General features: G+C 37.9%; 1 protein-coding gene across 2 annotated transcripts in view; it reads left to right on the plus strand.

The window, feature by feature from the left end:
* ZFPM2 (zinc finger protein, FOG family member 2) overlaps positions 1-19,730 on the plus strand; it is a 428,452-nt gene that overhangs the window by 205,139 nt on the left and 203,583 nt on the right. For both annotated transcript variants that reach the window (XM_036338040.1, XM_036338041.1), the window contains one exon: positions 8,672-8,790. In XM_036338040.1, coding sequence (XP_036193933.1) covers positions 8,672-8,790 — 119 coding nt within the window. The remainder of the gene's footprint in view (positions 1-8,671; positions 8,791-19,730) is intronic.

The raw sequence follows: 19,730 nt of genomic DNA on the forward strand, positions 1-19,730 counted from the left end.
TGTGGGTGTTTCTTTCTCACATTAATGTTTCTCTCTCTCTTCCTCCCTCTACACATGTCCTTGAGTGAGGATTGTTAAAAAAATAAATGTTGCCTAAAATGTAGAACCATGAATATCAATGAGGTCCATTGGTGTTAAATGTTCTTTGAAAGCTGTTCCTTGCTTCTTTCTCGCCGAACAGGATCTGGGGGTGATTTTCACCCACAGTATCTCCTTTGGAGTTTCTCCTTCTGGAGAAACCCGGCCTTCCCTGCCCAGTGCTCTGCAGACGGTGACCCGGCGGTGGCCCTCCCGCCTGTAGGCTGACTCCTGGCTGCTGCTCCCCCACTGCTGTTTCCTGTGTCTGCTCGCCCAGACCTCTCCTGTCCACGATGATTCCTCCCTAGGCAGACCCTCCCCTCTGTGGCTGGAGATTGGAATCAGGAAGTGGTACTCGGTCAGCCTGTGACGAGGAGTGTTGTCTGGAAGGTCAGGGAGGGTTTCTGGCAGCGGAGACGCACACTGTGCCAGGTTTCTTGAGCAAAAGACTGATGACGCCCCCCTCCTCCTTCCAGCGGCTGAAACATGTCCAGAAACTGCAGCACCTTCTTCTAGTGACTTTTCCAAACATTCCCCAAAGCGAGTCGTACTCCAGGTGAATATTTTCAGATACCTGGGTTGAGCTGGAGTTTTGTTGTTACTCATAGGAGCAGACCATAGAGCAAAAGGCAGAACATGGCAATTTCTTGCTCCCACACTTGAACGTGTTCTCTGCATATAAAACTTATTTTGTACGTGAATATGCAGGTTGTGGCTTTCTAGTTACTTCATATCATGGTGTGTGTGTGTGTTGTTTTTTTTTAAATCTTGAATTTTCTACTTTATTCCCAATAATACTACTACCTAGTCCTAGAACCATACTTTATCTCTCCTATTTTTCTGTCCTGAAAATGATCATTGATAGGTTTCCAGGGGCCTGTGGGTAGAAAGAATGCCCAGACATGAATCCTTAAGACCAGGCAGAATAAGGAAGGAAGAGCTCCCTGAGTTGGTAATACATGCCATTATTTGGTAGCACATGCATGCTCATTTGCTTCTTAAACAGTGCGGTACGCATTGATTTCTAAGACTTTTTAGAAACGAGAGCCAATGGGTGCATTTTGCATTCCGAAGAACTGCCGTGATTTAACCTGCTCTAGGGTTTAGACCATTCCAGGTTCTTGCTTTAGCGTTGTTAGGCACTGAATGCCTGGCGTGGAAAGGGAATGTTTCTATTTTGCCACCACCATTATGTTATCTTTCCCGGTGCAATTACAAGCTAATTCAGGGCTCTTTGTGTTAGACTAATAGCTTGGGATTCGCGGCTGTCACCCCGTACCTCCTCATGCACTTTTAATACCAGCTGCGGTGCCCCCAGCACTTACCTGGGGTGAGCATTTTTCTCTAAGTAGAGACTCGTCTTTGGCAAATCATTAAAGGAACATCAAAAAGATCTCATCTGTTAGAGTTACGTATGGCTAAGATCAGAATTATCAAATATCTCATTTTTCCCGTTATTATTTTTTTCTCCCCCACCTTATCCACACAATAAATGTAGTTGTCAGCAGGATAAGTTCATGTGCCGGATAAGGTCACAATTTCATTTAGTGACAACTTCCAACAGTACGAACTTACAAGGTTCGATTTATTAAAGAGTCAGAAGGGATAAGATCGCTGCATGGCCAGCCTGATTTATCAGGGTTTGACTGGAGGACTTGAATAGGGAATGTCGTATTTCAAGTTTATGCTCAAAACTGTGGTTTAGTGTGTATGATGACTGCATGACTCAAAAATTGAGAAGGAAAATTAGAAAATGGATCCCAATAAGGCGATTTGCCACCACTGGCCAAGGAGTCTCATTTCCTTGCCAAACCAAGCTTCGAGATGGATCCACAAAGCATCCTATAAAGGCATTATTTGTCTTAAAACGCAGATGAGATGTGCTGTCACTAATGCCGTGACCAGACTGCAGTTTGACTGTGAAGATAACGAGCAGTAAAATGACCACCTAATCCTCGTATGTATCTGGCAAGCAGCTGTCAAATGGTTAAACCATAAGACGGCCAGAGCTCTGCCAGAGCTCAGCCACCTTGGCTGACTTTGAACATGTTTAGAGATGTCTTGAATCTTTGAGCGCTTTTTGAACTCAGCATGCCTTCGGGGCTGCCCATGTTTGATACCATGATGTATACTGTTTTTCCAACCATGGAGCAAATATAAATGTGGGTTCTGACGCTCTAGCTTTCTGCTCTAGAAAGGCCTGGTTAACATTATGAACCCATTCATGTGGGCTGCTTTAACATTTGGTTAAATATCTCTAAAACCAAGTTCAAACCAATCCAAAGTTTATTTTCGGCAAATGAAACAGGATCTCCTGTCATCTCATTTACTTGCAGCGATGTCCCGTGAAATCTGAGCCTGGAGTTAAGCGATGTTCTGTAAATACCATATGCATTTATGTCATCAACTTAATGCTAAGCTTGGTTGAAGCATGATTGCTGATAACTGTGCTAAAAGGCCCACAGCGTGTCTGTTCCCCTTTGGTGTGCTTCTCATATACTTTGCTTTCTAAAGAGGCATCAAAAAGACCCCATTAAAAAGAAACAAAATGATGGCTCGATAGCACCTTCAATGGAAAAAGATTTGAGTATCTCTTTCATGATTTTAAGTATTTCTTTCCACTAGGAAATTTCTTTTGCTTGGACAAAAAAAGTGGGGTGATATCTTAAAAGCCGCAGTATGTTTGGTAGTGATTTCTGACTTAGGGCTTTTTTTTTTTTAAGTGAAGCTATCATAAGTCTTTGAGTAATCACAGACTTTTAAAAGTATGCATTATCAAGAAGATAAGAGAAACAGCCCTCAGCACTAACAATATTATCTTTTACCAAAATTGATTAGTCCATCCTATGTGTCTCAAATATTTTGTGTGCACTTACCCAGTATGTTAAAAAAAAAAAAAAAAGGCTTCTTTTTGAAGAATCGCTGTAAAAATATAAACTGGGCACAAGAGAAAAATCTTTATTTTTTATTTTGCTCTCTATTTCACAAACGAGGTAAAATGTGTATGAATATAATAAAATGTTGAACAAATGAAACATAAGGTTGTTATAATTCAAAGAAGACACATATTAAGACAGTTTTTTTGTTTTTAAAGTCAAAGTTAACTGTACTCAAATGGAGTTTATGATCTTATGAAAATCTTACCCAGTCAGCTCAGTGTTCAGTTTGTACTTTGCGATTACTGCATGGCATAACCCATATTAATTACCAGAGAATAAACAGAAATACAAAGTATACCTGAAGTTCATGATGTTTTTACTTGTGTCGAGGTGAAAGAAGTTATCAAGGGGACACTACTAAGAAGTAATTAACACAAAACTGTGTGGTTTTGGACTGTAATATCATGGGGCTGTTAGGGAAGGAGAACTCAGTTTGTTCTGGGGTTCAAAGAAGTTTCATGAAAGAGATTAGCTTTGGGATTGATCTTGCAACATTAGTAGGGTTTGTCAGGGCACCCGGAGGACAGTGTGCTTGCCAGGTAGAGGGAACAATTCTCAGAAAGGTGTGGGAGTTAGACAGGAGACAATGAGGAAGGCACACCGAAGACTTTCCTGATTAGATGAAAGGAGAACATATTCTGGGGAGTAGAACAGAAAGTCAGCCAGACACCGTGGAACAATGTTGTGATATGATTCAGTCAGACATAGAAGTTCAAGTTGGATGGTCAAAAGGGAGCCAGTGAAGTAATTTCACCAACGAGTGACATGATGGAAGTGTAGTTTTGATAAGTTTATCCTGATAGTGATTGGCAGTCAGAATTGGAGCCGTAGAGTGAATTGAGGCTGGTTGGTCGTCTACATCTGAATTGATAAATACCTGGAAAATGCTCGTAAGAAATAGGGATCCAGGAGATATTTGAAAGGATGCTAATCAAGGGACGGGGAGTATTTCATATAGAGGTGTTAAAGACAGAATGTGACCACAGACCCTGGTGAATGGTGAGATGTGATGCTAGAAATATGTGAACACACTCTTAGAATGCTTTGATTTCTTTTGGGTGAAACAGTAAATAATTATTAGGTACTTTGCATATGTTATCTGAGTTAATTCTCCTAGCAACCACATGGTATTGAGGTTTCTATTTACAATCCCATATTGTGAAGTACAAAGGGTTAAGGAACTTGCTTGGGATCACCTGACTTGTTCCATTTACTCTTCTAGAATTCAAGCTTGAACCTATTCTAGTTTGTGTCCTGGCCTCTCAGTCCAGAAAACTCCTTTCACTCCAGATACCCAGGCTCGTCATCTTACCAAAAGGAATCTTTCTAGTCCCTTTCTTACTCTCATTACTCTCATAAATTTTCACATTACTTGATTGATCCCTTCTCCTTTAAATTCTTAATCAATCCATTGCCTGCTGTGGTACCATGTTTAGTTTATTTTTTATTCTTTTGCCTTTCTAAATTTTCTGTGCCTGCTCTTCCATCACTCCGCCTTTAGAAGATCCTTGGGACTCTGTCCTAGGTCCTTTCATCTTACCAATATGCACGGTCTCCTAGATCAACTATCTTATGGCTTTTATTACCATATACTCATTTTAATTAACGACTGAATGCCAATAGTTATCATTCTTGCCATGGCCTTGCTTCTGAGCCCAGCCTTGCACTGGCCCATCTAAAAATCACCTCTTGTTTTCCTTACAGCTACATATTTTACAATTATAGCTCTTCATCTTATCCCTAAGTCGCCCCCCCTCGCCCCCATGTTCCCAGTCTCAATAGGTACATGACCGTGGGCCCACTGGCCTAAGCCAGATACTTAAACATCATTATTGCATTGTTGCTTCCGTAACTCCTAAAATCTGAATAATCACTCAGTTCTACAGCTTCTACTTCCCAGGCCTTATAGATTACAATTTCTGAAATGTATCCAGGGTCTAGATTTGTTTTTCATTTTATGCTTGAGTGTCACCCAGTGTCTGGTATTTAGTAGACACCCAATCAATATTAGCAGGCTAAATGAAGGAATAAACCAATAAATGGAGGCAAAAAGAATGAATAAACAAATCAAACAAGAGCTTTGCTTTCTGATTTTGAAATCTCTGATCTTTTCGAATCAAACATCCACTTTATGATAAGGTGGTGGTAGGACCTGGGTCTTTGCCCATCAGCCCAAGTACTCTTTCTCTCATAATATGTCACATCTGGGGAAAGAAAGTCGTGGTGCCATGGACACCTTACCAAATGGCAAGTGAGTGAAAACCCCTCTTTAACAGTGAAGAACCAACGACTCGGAAAAGATTTAACATATTCATGGCAATTCAGCTGGTTACTGGATAGAGTTGGGGCCAAAAATCAATCTTCTTACTTTTAATGCAATAATGTTTCCTCTATTTTATGACATGTATTAATCATTGAAAAAATTAAAAATATCATACTCTTAAGCAACTGGAAGTTAAATTAAATGTAACTTCCATTTGTACAATGTCTTATTTCTCTTGCTGTCATTAACCTATGTAACCTTTGTACTATCTAAATGCTAATAATTTTCTATATTTTTTTTTGCAGTTCTATAATGCTGTTGTGAATAAATGAATACTTTTATTTAACTATTTCAGCAACAGAAAGGATTTTCCCCAAACTTTGAAATAAATTCTAACAGGCCAGAAAGGAGACTGGGATTTGCCTGCTGGTCTAATGAAGTTGAAATGATTGACTTGATAGCTTGAATGGTTACTGGGCTCTCTGTTATGGCCATCTCTAAGAGCTCATAAAGTATTTGTGATCTATTTAAAATTTTAAAGCATTGTAGGAAGACACCTCCAAAATTTGGGATATATTTGGGTATCACTTTATGATCTACCCTAAGTTTGTAATTATTAATCCATTAAATGACAAAGCTGCTTGTAAATCCACTGGCATAGATAAGAAGTCACTGTTTGAGTCTGAGCCCTCTTCAAATGAAAAATGTCAGTGGCAGAAAAAGAGGATGAATTACTTTTTAAAAGGGTTTTCAAAGATTCTCGTGATTCCTCTTAAATGTGACATGACTATTTTTTACTGTGTAAAAATGAACAAATTATTTGGGCATCATCTTTATGTAGAAAACAACAGTCTTAACTAGAGTTTAGCTAAGGGTTGAAGTGTATTTTACCTTTAAATGGTAAATTGTACAGGCGTTGTTTAAAATGTAAGTATGGTTGAAAATACTAAGAATGATCAGGTCGAAATAAAAGTTTCTTTTCTAATAGAAGAAATAGTCTAAAGATTTAAGTGACTGCTATATCGCATAAATATGCTTACTTTAGGGACATTTCCCACCTATTCCTTTTTGACATCATAGTAGATTGTTATCTGTGCTCTGTCTTTGAGAATGTTTCTATGCAAGGTCTTTGATTCCAATGCATTAATCAAAGTGGCTGTACAGAAATGAAAAACAATTTCAGGGACAAATCTCAGAAATGGGTTTGTTATTCCACATACACAATAACAAGTTTTTATTGTTCTGTATTCCTTGAATTCTGAATAAGCTTCATGATTTGATTTTTTAAAAGTACTAATATATTATTTAACGTAGGTAAACTATTTCTAAAACCATTCTTTAGAAGCTCAAGTATACTGAACCTTTCTGGGTCTATTTCTTCATTACTAATCATATGAGCTACTGAAAAAAATGGGAGGTTTTTATCTAACCTTAATGAATTCAATGAATTCTTCCATTTTGAGTTTATTGACTATTGGGAGAGAAAGGGAGTGTGAGGAAGGAGAATAGAGGTGCAGTCTTTAAATTTGAATCTTTCCCCTGTGAATATGGAATTATTTCTATTACATGTTTATTGTTCAGTTGCAGATATTTTTCTATTTTATAATGGACACAATTTAATGATTACACAATATTTAGCTGATTATGGTTTATATACTTTGATCTTGGTTTTGGGGATAGGCAGTCATAAAACATGAAATGTAATGTCTGGTATTTTAACTATTCAAAGGAAGTGACACAGACATAGAGATATAAATGAGGGATATAATTGAACTCAGGTTGATGGTTTTGCTTTTAAAATCATCATGATTAGGTGTTCATATTTAAAGATAGTTGTTGACTTGAAAAAAAAAAAACTAGGACAAGATTAAGGCGAAATTTTCATAATATGTTACCTACCATGGCTTACATCATTTAGAAAATTTAATTACTGAATACATTGTATTCTATTTAGGATTTTCCTCAACTTCCTATTTTGTATGGATTTCCACTTAGACGTCTTCCTATTCCAGTCCTTCCCATTTTTATATCTGCTGCTGAGCAGGCTGAGAAGAAACACCATTAAAAAAAACTAATAATGCCCTAACCGGTTTGGCTCAGTGGATAGAGCGTCAGCCTGTGGACTGAAAGGTCCCAGGTTTGATTCGGTCAAGGGCATGTACCTTAGTTGCGGGCACATCCTCAGTCCGAGTTGTGCAGGAGGCAGCTGATTGATGTTTCTCTCTCATCGATGTTTCTAACTCTCTATTCCTCTCCCTTCCTCTCTGTAAAATATCAATAAAATATATTTAAAAAACTAATAACTTATATTATTAATTTATTAAAAGATAAAATTTTGGTGTGATAATATGGTATGGTGATACTTTTACGGCATACATAGCATATATTAAATTATTTAAAGAGAGAGGCTCCAATTCCGGATTAAGATTTTTTTTTGTTAATCCCCCAAAATGTTTAGGCTGGTGGCCATTCTTTGTAGTTTTGAAGCTCTCCTGTAATTTTTTATTAATTCATTTATCTCTCAAACAAACTCTTTTGCTAACACAGAATCTTACCTAAAGCACTAAATATAAAAATAACTTTGGCCCTGGCCGGGAGACTCAGTCAGTTGGAGCTTCATGCCATATACCAAAAAGGTTGTGGGTTCGATTCCTGGTCACAGCACATACCTGGGCTGGGGGTTCCATCATTAGACAAGAGGCAACCTATTGATATTTCTCTCTCACATCCAGGTTTTTCTTTCTCTCTCCCTTCCTCTCTCTCTAAAAGCAATACAAACATATTTTTAGATGAAAAAATTTTTTAAATGACTTTGACCAAACCTTTCTAATTTGGGAAAAACATGTATCTCTATTTTTTATACATGTAGATGTTTTTATTCATTGGAACTAGTAAAATTTTAGAAAATTATCAAGTACTTTTAAAAAAAATTCCTGATTTTGTTCAAGTCTTGGATAACTATAGTAAAATTACTGCCTAAGATAGATATCTTTAGTTGTAATTTTTTACTTATATTGGTGATGACATTTAAGAATTTAAGCTCTACCTCATTGTCCTAATGTTTCTTGTCTATCTGTTTCGGCATTGGACCAATGCCTTTTGAGGAAGTATTATTATTTCTGGTTCTTAAGGACTTGCTAAATAGAATTGACTTCAGTAGATGATGTGTGTGCAAAGGTGCAAGAAAAAAATGGGACTAAATTTGAATACAATTATAAGGACAAATTTTATTTTCCTCCTAGGATAATAAGATCAGTTGGTGTTTTAGACAAGCATAATTAATTCTCTTTATATGAGTGCTGAGGGTATTGTGCACATAAAGCAAACGCACAAAAAGAGGTGGCTGTTGTTAAAGCTCACAAGTGAAAATACTTGTTTCCATCCTTTGCAGGAGAGCTGGAGGTCTGTCAGAAAGATGGGGAACGGAAAATTCAGAGTCGGCAGCAACTTCCTGTGGGAACAACCTGGGGCCCATTCGCTGGGAAGATGGACCTGAATAATAATTCCTTGGTATGTGGATGTTATAACTCAATATTTTGTCATTGCTCAGAAATTATCTGTTTGCTTCCCAGTGAAATCACTAAAAAGAACAGGGATTATTTTTTTCTTATTCATGGACCCAACACTTGGATATTTTCCAAGTGGTTTGTCTCTGACAGTAATATACGCAGAATTTAGAAGGAAACAGGTTAATCATTACTAAATGGTTGTTTAGTAAGGTAATTTATAACGTTGTTGCTTTATCTGCTTAGCCAGACTAATACTATTCACATTTAATAATACATACAAATGCTTTTGTTTTTAAGATGATGCAAATTAATTGTCATACATTACAGGTTTACATGAAGAGCAAGAAATAAGCAACCTTGCTATTCCTCGGTAGTACTCTTTGTGCCCATACGAGCAAGGATGAATGATTAGCATTATATTTGTTGTTAAGTTTTTTGTGTGTTTTTCTAAGTTCTGAGATCAGAAAGTTTGCCTCTACGTAAGATTATATAGACAACTGATGAATTAGATGTTTTTAAAAGTCATAGAAAGATGAGATGCTTGCTTACATTTAAACTTCATTTCTTAATTGGGTATATTAGTTTCCCACTGCTGCTATAGCAAATGGCCACAAACTTGGTGGATTAAAGCAACACAAATTTATCATCTTGCAGTTCTGAAGATTTGGAGTCTGGAATGAATCTCTCACTGGGCTGAAAATCAAGGTGTCTGTAGGACTGAATTCCTTTGGGGAGTCTCTAGGGGACAGTCTGTTTTCTTCGCTTTCCCAGCTTCTCTGGGCTGCCCACAGTCCTTGGCGTATGGCCTCCTTCTCTCTTCAAAGCCCGCTGTCACTGAGAGAGTCTTTGTGGTGTCCACATTTTGACCCTGACTCTCCTGTCTTCCTCTCTTACATTTTAGAACCTTTGTGATTACACTGAGCCCACATGGGTAATCAAGGAGAATCTATTTTAAGTTCAGCTATTTAGCAACTTTAATTCCATCTACTTCTGTAATTTTTCTTTGCTATGTTATGTAACATTCACAGGTCCTAGTAATTATGTGATAATTCAAAAGGCTAAAATTTGTGGGGAAAAGGTCTTATATTCTTTAGGAGGTCCAGAAATTATACTCTCTCTAAATTCCATTTATGTAGGGAGAGTCTCATGGCTACTAAATGACCTTATCTACACTGTGGAGATATAAAAACTCCCAGAGGGTTTTTGACTAATGTGCGGAACTCACCAAGACTGCATTTCTTCTTCAACTTATCACATGAATGAAATTTCTTGTTCAAGTTATTGCATGAAAGAAACTGACATGAATAGATCTCTGCTTATCCCATGCCATGCGGATGAGACAGAGGTTACTGGTTCAGCTAACAGTAATGAGTGGAGTAAATAGGAAATATTTGTGTCACCAAACTTTTAATTAACATGTGAGATGTTTGGGGTGTGCTTTTTACTTCCTATACTCACGTATTTTCCATAAAAGGATGAAACAAGAGATTTTACGTTTTTTAAGAAACAAGTTGATAGGAGGGGCTCAACATTTAATAACCTAGGCAGTTTAATTCTTGGTGATCCAGTGCACCTATTTCAAAAAGATTTTGAGATGTGGCCCTCCACACGCTGCAGGCCTTGCTTGGAAGAGATGTATTCATAGACAGTCCTATTGATTCCTTTACTGATTCCTTTACTGATTTCTCAAGCAAAGTCAAAAAGAATAAAATTGTCTAAACATCATAGGTTGAGTTAAATGCTATTCTAAACCCATTTATCTGGAGGTTTCTATTGGTTGTCTAGCACTGTTGATAATGTTTTAGGCAAGAAGATATTTATCTTATTCATCACTCATATCAGATGCCAACACAACCTGTAGTCATTTCTCTGATTGTTCTTCAAAAGTGTAATGGCACTGAAGTGGCACCAATTACTGATGCAAGAAATGAACATTTTCCCCTTCTAATATCTATAGAGAAATGCAAATTTTTATTACTCTTTTCGTCATTATCTACATATATGTAGAGTGGTGCTTTTATACATTTTTAGCATATCCTAAATTGGGATGTGTGGAAAATCTATCTGTGAAAGTTTGTCAGTGAAGTAATTTCCTGAATAATTTTTTTGACAGATGATATCATTTTGGCTTTTTTTCCCTAGTCCTGTACCACTCTAAACCTATTTTATGTCATGTTTTATATTTTTCAAAGTATTTGATTTTTAGATATAAAGTTTTCAGAATTTTTGAAACTCTTTGGAGTGTATGAATACTCTTTAGGGTATCAAAAACCAGTAGTGGGTAGTAGTTCTTTATAAAAAACAGTCTTAATACCCTTCTTTTCTTCTTTTCTCTTAGTTAAATATCTAACTTATCTTATTTTCTTAAACGATTTCTCTATTGAAAAACTTAGTTACTTTGCTTAGTTGTACTTTAAAACTATTTTTCTTTTTCAATATCATTCTTTTCCAGAATTCACATATAGTTTATGTCATGAAATTCTACCAGTACTACTGGTGTGCTACTCTTAGTTCTGTAGAACAGATGGTTAGCATATACCACACACGTATTCTTCTCTAGACACTGTATGGAGACTTGGAAATGGATTAGCTCATGTAATCTTCAAAACAAACCTGTAAATTTGGCTTTTTTAATTGCATTTTAAAGATAAAATAAAAACTTAGTCCTTTTATTTCTAGACTCTGCAGTTTTAAAACCGTGCCATCTTGCCTCCTCAAAAGCATTTGCAAACTGATTTTAGCATGATAAAATTATTGGCCATTTTTTTACAGAAATTTTCAATTGATAAAAAAATCTCTGGGAGAAAATATCACTAATTACATCACTAATTAGAGGTATGCTTTTTTTTTTTACTTTAGGCAAAATATTTTTTTCTGATTCCTCACAGTCTAGTTGAGCAGTTATGAGTTAATTCAAAGGCACCTGCAATTTTAATTCTCTTTATAATGCGGACAACACTTGAATATGCATTTTATATCGTGAAGATAAATTTTCCTTGTTATAAAATATCTAGCCTGCTAACTCTTCCTTACCCAACCTTGCATCAGTTTGGATTTAGCACATACTTTTAAATTGTTTATTCGCCAGCCAATGTAATATTACTCTGGTCTGACTCATGGTGTTGGCTCAGGAGATTCAGCACACTAATTAATCCAACACTGTAATTAATTGAGTCACCATGCCAGATGTCAAATCCTTTTTATATCTTTCAAGTCCCCATCTTGGAAGTGCATTAGCAATATGCCACCTTCTGCAGGACGCCTTTGCATCGTACCAGGCATTTGGATGTACACGGAACATTTCAAGAAATATGTGCTATATGGAAACACCGAACAAACTGATTTGACAAGAAGTTATTCTTGGAAGCATATAATACACTGAACATAAAAGTAAATCATCTTTTGCCCACACCACATGATCTTGTTAGATACTGCATACTTTCATGGTTTAATAATAAATAGCAGCATATAGTTAATACTTTCATTGGGCCAGATATGGGTAAAAGTGCTTTTACATCTCATTTAATTCTTGCACACGCACCTCATACAAGAGTGTTTATCTCCTTTGTCGCAGTGGAGGAAACTGCTGCTTGGGGACATTAAATAACAGGTCCAAGGTCAACCTAGACTCCAGAACCCATGTTGCCATCAATTAGTGTCTTAGAAATTTTATCTGTCATGCAGGGATCATAATACTACCTCGCTGACAGGGATTTTTGTGAAGACTAAATGAGGTGGCATGTGTGAGTTATCAATAAATAATAACTACTCTTATTGCTCAATCACCATACAAACCGGGCCCATTATAATCTATCAAGTTTAAAACAGAAAAGACACTCCAAATTAAACAAGCAAAATTGCAGACCTTTGTTGTTTCGTGATTTTACATGCCCAAATTTGACTATTTTCAAGGACTTTGTTCGTCAGGATTCTGCAGAGAAACAGAACACATAGGAAAATAGGAAAGCAGAGTGTGTGTGTGTGTGTGTGTGTGTGTGTGTGTGTGTGTGTGTGTGTGGAGAGAGAGAGAGAGAGAAAGACTGAGATACAGAGAGGTGGTATAATAGTACAGGGAATTGGCTCACTTGATCTCAGAAGCTGGCCAGTGGAAAATCTATACTGTGGTACAGTGTGGGCCAGCAGGCTGGAGACCCAGGAAAATCAGTGATGCAGATGAAGCTTGTTGCCTGGAGAGGCCAGTGTTTTGTTCTATTTAGACCTTGAACTGATGGGATGAGGCCCATCACATTATGGAGGACAATCTGCTTTACCCAAAGTTCACTGACCCAAATGTTAATCTCATCCAAACCCCACTTCGGGTTGACACAGAATATTAACTATGACAAGCTCCAAAGGTCTTTGATACATGATACGTTTCCATTTTTTCATGTAAAGTCCTACACCCCTGAATGGTTAGCCAGTGAGTGAGTCTAGCTTTCTTCCCAACATCCCACCTCTGTGCCGAGGATAAACTTACATTAAGTGCTATCATGCGGATGCAAACTTCATGTTTCTGAAAGTTTTGCAGTTTTATTTCATTGAAAATACCAAAAGATTACTGATGAGGAATATTTTTTATCATTTTAATTTGTGATCAGTGCATGTTTTGAATGTGTTTTAGAACTTCTGCATTCATCGGCTGTGCCTGTGAAGTTTTCCCATTGTCTCCTGAGTACAAATATATTTGTAATATGCTAAATCCCTGCTATGCTAGCACATGGTAAGTGCTTAATAAGTAACAAGAAACAGTGAATTTATGGGGAACATTAGGTGTCTGAAATTTAAGTGACATTTGCCTTGCCTTGCTTTTGAATATAGCTGCTTCCAGTAGCTAACTGGTCTCATTCAGCCAACTGCTGGAACATACACAATTAATTAAATAGAGAATAAGTTGAAAGTCCCAGGTTACTTACTACATAATAAACTCATCACAACCACTTATATTCAACAAATGGAATTTTATAAGGAAATCTCATTTGGTTGATGCTGTTCAATCACAATAGAACCTTGTTTTATTTTCCCAGGGGGCATTTGTTGACACTGGCTTCTACAAATAGGAAATACACATAAAAAGGGTAAAATAGATAACATTTTATTGACTTGATAATGAAATAATGCATGCATTAAATTGCACCTTAAAATTTGAAAATATTATCATCATAGACACGTGGTTGAGAAAAGAATTAAAGGTTCCTGATCCACATCGTAGGAAACTATTAAAATTATTTTGTGTCTCCAATTTCTCTTTTTCCAGTTGTAACTCCTCTGGTACCAATCTCTGATTCACTCATTGCCGGAGTCTTTAAGCTTCATGTTATGCACACCCTGTAGCAAATACATCCCTACCCATATGTCTTCAGCATTCACCAGTAGTCACCTGTCAAAGGCTGCTTAGTGGAAACATCTGTGACTTTCTATTTGAGGACTTTTTTCCAGCCTCGGGAGGAAACTCATTGCAAGCCGGAAAGCTGGAAGTGTTGGAAAGTTAATGTTTCTAGAAGTTGTCCTCAACCAGTAATGGATAGAAGTTGGTGGGTAAATAGCCATCCTGTTTTTAACCTCTCCATTAGGATATGAAAAGTGCTCTACACTGTCTCCAGGGTTTGTCAGTGGAATTGAGCTCCAGTTAGCTTTTGACACATTCTCCATGGGCTTCTTTCTCTTTCCTGCCTCTTCTCTGCCCCTCTGTTGAAATTTCCTGAGACCTCCTCCCCAATAAACTACTTGTACTTGAATTAGTCTCAGGTTAAGCTTCTTGGGTAGCCATAACAAGACAGCCTCTAAGATATAATAATAAAGTACATTTGAAAGTAACATTCAAATGATTGCTGAGATTCTAGAAGACATTGATTTTCTTATAAAATCTTTATTTAGTTTTAGACCTCTGCCTCTGGCACATAATAAGTATTCAATAAATGCTCTATAAAATAAAATTCCAATCTAGTTGAATTTCTTTACCAACAGTGTTCTAACTGATCCACTCATTTCCTTCAATCTTCAGAATCTCAATGATATAATTTATAATTTTGTTGAAATATGACTTTATTTGGGTCTTATATTTCTTTTCATTGATATTGTAAATTATATTCTTCTTCTTAATATTCATTCTAATCTGGGCCCAGAACTACCATACTTTCCACATCTCATATCTGGCTGGATCTTGGCTCTTTTTTAAAAATATATTTTATTCATTTTTTGCCAGAGAGGAAGAGAGAGGGATAGAGAGTTAGAAGCATCGATCAGCTGCCTCCTGCTCACCTCCTCCTGGTGATGTGCCCGCAACTAAGGTACATGCCCTTGACCGGAATCAAACCTGGGACCGTTCAGTCCGCAGGCTGACGCTCTATCCACTGAGCCAAACCGATTAGGGCTGGATCTTGGCTCTTTTGAATTTAACTGTACTTATTTCCCAAACTCTCTGATCTTTCTTCTCCCTCTGTTCCCAGTGCCTTGGGGAGCTTATCCAATTGCAAAGCTTCAGCTACTAATTGACAAATGACATTTAAATTTAAAAATATCTCTATCTGTGGCTTTTTACCCTTCCCCTAATTTGCAGTCCTGTCTCTGCAAGCCCTTCCCACCGACTTCCCCCAAATAAACAGCCACAAGGAGAGTCTATGACTGTTTCCACAGATACTCTCGCCTTTCTTCTCCCTGACTTCCAACTTTTTAGTCGCCTTTGATTCTAAACCTCTGCATCTCCGTGCCTGCCTCAGCAGGAAGTTCATTCTATAAGTTATTCAATGTTTTGTTTTTTTCTTCTTCATTTCTACCTCTCCTTCTCTCACATCTTAAATGCCCTCTTCTTTATTGCCGGTAACTACAACTCTTTCTTTTTCCCTCTACTCGGAGTCGAACATCTTCCAAGAGTCTTCCTTTTACTTCCAGAAACCAACTACCGTAACGCCTGCTCTCTTCATGGCTGTTCGCTTCTTTCTGTTCCTACTACCATTGCTTTGGTTGAAACCACTCTCATGTCCTCCCTGGTTATCACAGTATTGTCCTAACTATTCTTTCTGCCTTCCTTCTTTTCTCACTTTTCTGTACCCAAATCAAAACTAGTTCCTTTTGTTCTAAAAATTAACCTAAAGGGCACAGGGAACCCAAACTCATTGTCATATCCTAGAAGGGCCATCGTGATACTTCCTCAGCTCTTGCCCTTTTCTGACTTTTAGTGTAGACTTCGTGCAACCTCAGCTTCCTGTAGTGCTCTGAGTATACTCTTTTCTCACATCTCTGTGCATGGGGCATATTATTTCACCATCCTGGAAAACCCTACGCTCCCTTTCCTGCCACTCTCATCACACTTACTCTGATTTTCATAGGGTCAGCTCAAGGTCACCCAGGAGTAGACTTTCTCTGAAACCTTCAGTTTGGAATAGGTATCTGTTCCTCAAGTATTTCCATGACTTGCTAGGTTTACTAGGATAAGAGCAGTTATCACATAATTGTGTCTGTTTACTTATTTCTCTCCTCGCTACACTGTATGCTAATTATCTTTCCTATCTAAAATAATGTATGGCTTATAGCAAGGACTCAATAAATAACCATTACAGAATGAGTAAGATATAGATCTCAACAGTTCTTATACATGAAACTAATATAAGGTTATATGTCAGTTATATCTCAGATGGAAAAGGATGAATAAATTAATACTTTCCGTGAGCTTCTCTCCAGTAGTAGTGAGTGATGCACACCTCTCATTTTTCTCAAGATCCCTGTATTCTCCCTGAGTCTTTACATCCATTTTTTTCTTCATTTGCCCAACATGGCAGTACAGTTACCACAGTCAGTGCCATCTTGTATCTGTGTTATATATTTATGTTTTTTTCTTAATCTGATTTGAGTGTAAAATTAAGCATGGCGGGGATAACTGTATCTGTTTCTGTAGTTTTTACCCAATAAGGAGATATGCCTATGATGGTTTCTTGATAAATATGGACTAATTTCAGTGTGATATTTGCAACTCTCTGAGACCTTTAGGGAGGGCAAGATATTGAGCCCTTTGAGGCAATTATGATTTGTTTACCACAGAATTGGTTTTAGATTCCTCACTATGACATGGGTGGAGGCCAAGAAGGTGTTCTGCTCTACCATGCTTTCTGTGAAGCCTCATCCAGCATCGCACTTTCCAGTGACAAACCATCTGGGAAATTCCATCTGTCTCTGCTTGGAAACTGAGGTGGCAGTCGCCCACTGTGAGCAATTTTCTATTAACTTCTTGGATAAGATCAGTCAGATTTATACTGAATTGATGGGAACCGTAAGAGCAGGGTTGTTCCAAGAGAAGACAAATGTACTGATTCCTCTAATTGGGCTTAAGCCAGTTTCATTCACAGATGCCCTTAGGTTCTAGTAGTGCAAGGACTTATAACCTTTTTAATTGTACCCTGTTCCTCTTGGGAGAGGCTGGTGAAATTCATTATTGATGGAGGTTGTAGATTTGTCCCTTAGGGAGGCCAAGATCCTGGCTTCTCTTACACTCGATCTGCTATGTGGAGAATTAATGGAAGCTGAGTGGACGGGGAAGCTGCTCAAAGAAGACACGAGGCAAGACATGAGGCATTTAATGCAGCAGAGCCTTGGAAAATGATGCATTGGTCTGGTTTCTAGAATTAGAGTAGGGTTTTTTGTTGTTTTGGTTTTGGTTTATGGAGGGAGTTAGGGCTTTGGGAGAGCAGATAAGTTGGTATGGAGACCCAGGTAACTAAAGGCACCCTGTAGATTGTGAGTCAGAAAAAGAGGAAACCAAACACCAAAGAATTATTTCACAATTCAAATCTGTAGAAGCACACCAGAGAGGCCAATTGCGTACTGATCAAAAGGGACTGATTGTATTACAGTTTGGATGTGTTATAACATTGGCAGAGTATCCATTAGTATGTATAAAAGCCTAAGCAACCAAATAACCGAACAACTGAACAACCATTCGCTGTGACGCGCACTGACCACCAGGGGGGCAGATGATTAACACAGGAGCCGCCCTCTGGGGGTCAGTGTGCTCCCACAGTGGGAGCGTTGCTCAGCTGACCACTGGGCGCCAGATGCAGGGCTCACAGCTGGCCACTGCAGCCCGGAGACCACAGTGGAGCGGCAGCAAGCCTACCGAGCGGCTGTGGCAGGTGTAGCGGGGGCCAGGATGAGCAGGAGCTGCAGGTGGCGTTGGACAGCTGGTTTCCACCCAATCCCCACAGGCTACACTGAGGGACCCCACCAGTACACGAATCCGTGCACCGGGCCTCTAGTGCAATTATATTTTAATATGGGACAATAATGTTGATATAGAAACAGAAAATGTGCCTTTCCTGAGAAGTTGGACCTGCCTCCAGATACACCTTGTGAGTAGCTAGGCTATCTGCTAACCTCAGTCTCCCTTTGTCTTACTTTTCCCTCTGATGGTAAAGTCTTTCCAGGTTCTTTTGTTTGGACTTAGATTTGAAAGGGAGGGCCACAGCCACACAATTGTTTAACTGCCTAAGGGAGTTTTATGTACAGGCCTAACTGACTTTCCTGTGCCTGAAATTTAAACGTTTTAGCCTTTGGATTATGACATGTGGCTAAACCTACTTACCTAAACTCAGGCCAAGTTTGAATAAACAACGAGCATCTTTTTCTTTAAGATTATTTTTTGTTGTCTTTTCCTAGAACTCCAAGGAGAACTTTTATTGAAGATGATCTTTTCATGGAGGTATTTAACTGACTCCATGTCATGCTGTCCATTTAATCAATGTCTGGAAGGACAGTTGTCACAATATGGTCAAAGTGGCTCTACTGAGAAAAGCGTATGTATAAAGGCGAAGAGACTAATGAATAGCATTCCCTTTTGACAGAGTAGAGACATGAAAGACAAAGTCTAGTTATTGGTATACAGCTCCACATACTCTTGGTAGGGCTGTTCCTGTTTGCAGATCTTTTTTTCACACTTTGGGGTCCCTGGGGCAGGGAGATAGACTCTGCTCCCTAAGGGGAGTTCTGTCAGATTCTTGGGCCGTGAGGAAGTGTTTTGCAAAATATAATTCTATTGTTTTTAATCACGCAAATTATAGACTATAAAGCCCCAAAAATATTTTTGACTAGAGGAGAAGTTAAAATGAGAAAGCGCTGTGAGGAGCAGTTGTTTGAAAAGTTGACCAAAACTTTCTTCTGTTATTTGCTGATAAGTCTGGCAAGCCTTTGAAAGTCTTTCTCCTCGACTTCTTGGAAGACTTACTGTTCCACGAGTCATTTTAAAATAATTGGTTTGGCACGAGACACCTACCTGTTATGTTCATGGTTAGAATAAATATTGTGCTAATGTTATGAGGATTTAGCAGTGATCTCAGCTAGGAATAATAATTAAAACAGTCAGTAACTTGGAGATGATAACTGTGAAAGAATGGATAGAAGTACTGTTTTGTATTCTTTCTGTTGTTCTTAAAAATTAATATGTCTCGGGTAACTCTTTAAATATATTATAAAATATTGGACTCTATGTTTAAGCTAAGTAGGTATTCCCAGGACACCTATAGTCAAGTATTATAATTTAACAGGAGGTCTCGGTTGGAATTGAGAGTGTTTACTATCATAGGCAGTTTCCCTGGTAAAGACAAGGTTGTGAGTCTGACCCTGTCCAGACCACTTCTACAGGGCTCTATGTGGATCTATGTTCCAGAGGCAAGAATTCTTGCATATAATTCTAATAAGAGGAAAATAGAGTCATAATTCTTAAATGCTTTTGGAAACTTATGAAATTATTTGAGGACCTCTCTTTGGATGATCAACATCTCTTTTCCTTGTTAATTTAAGTATTGGACTTAAAGTTATTTTCATTATTTATTTACTCTTACCTCACTTTTCTCATAAAATCCTTTGGCCTGGTTTGACAAAACTGTGGCTTCTTGATTCTAATAATGTGTATGTCTTCAGTGCCATTTTTTTGTGTTTGTTTTTTTTAAAATATAT

Source organism: Myotis myotis, unplaced genomic scaffold (assembly GCF_014108235.1).
Source record: "Myotis myotis isolate mMyoMyo1 unplaced genomic scaffold, mMyoMyo1.p scaffold_m19_p_16, whole genome shotgun sequence".
Lineage (NCBI taxonomy): Eukaryota > Metazoa > Chordata > Mammalia > Chiroptera > Vespertilionidae > Myotis > Myotis myotis.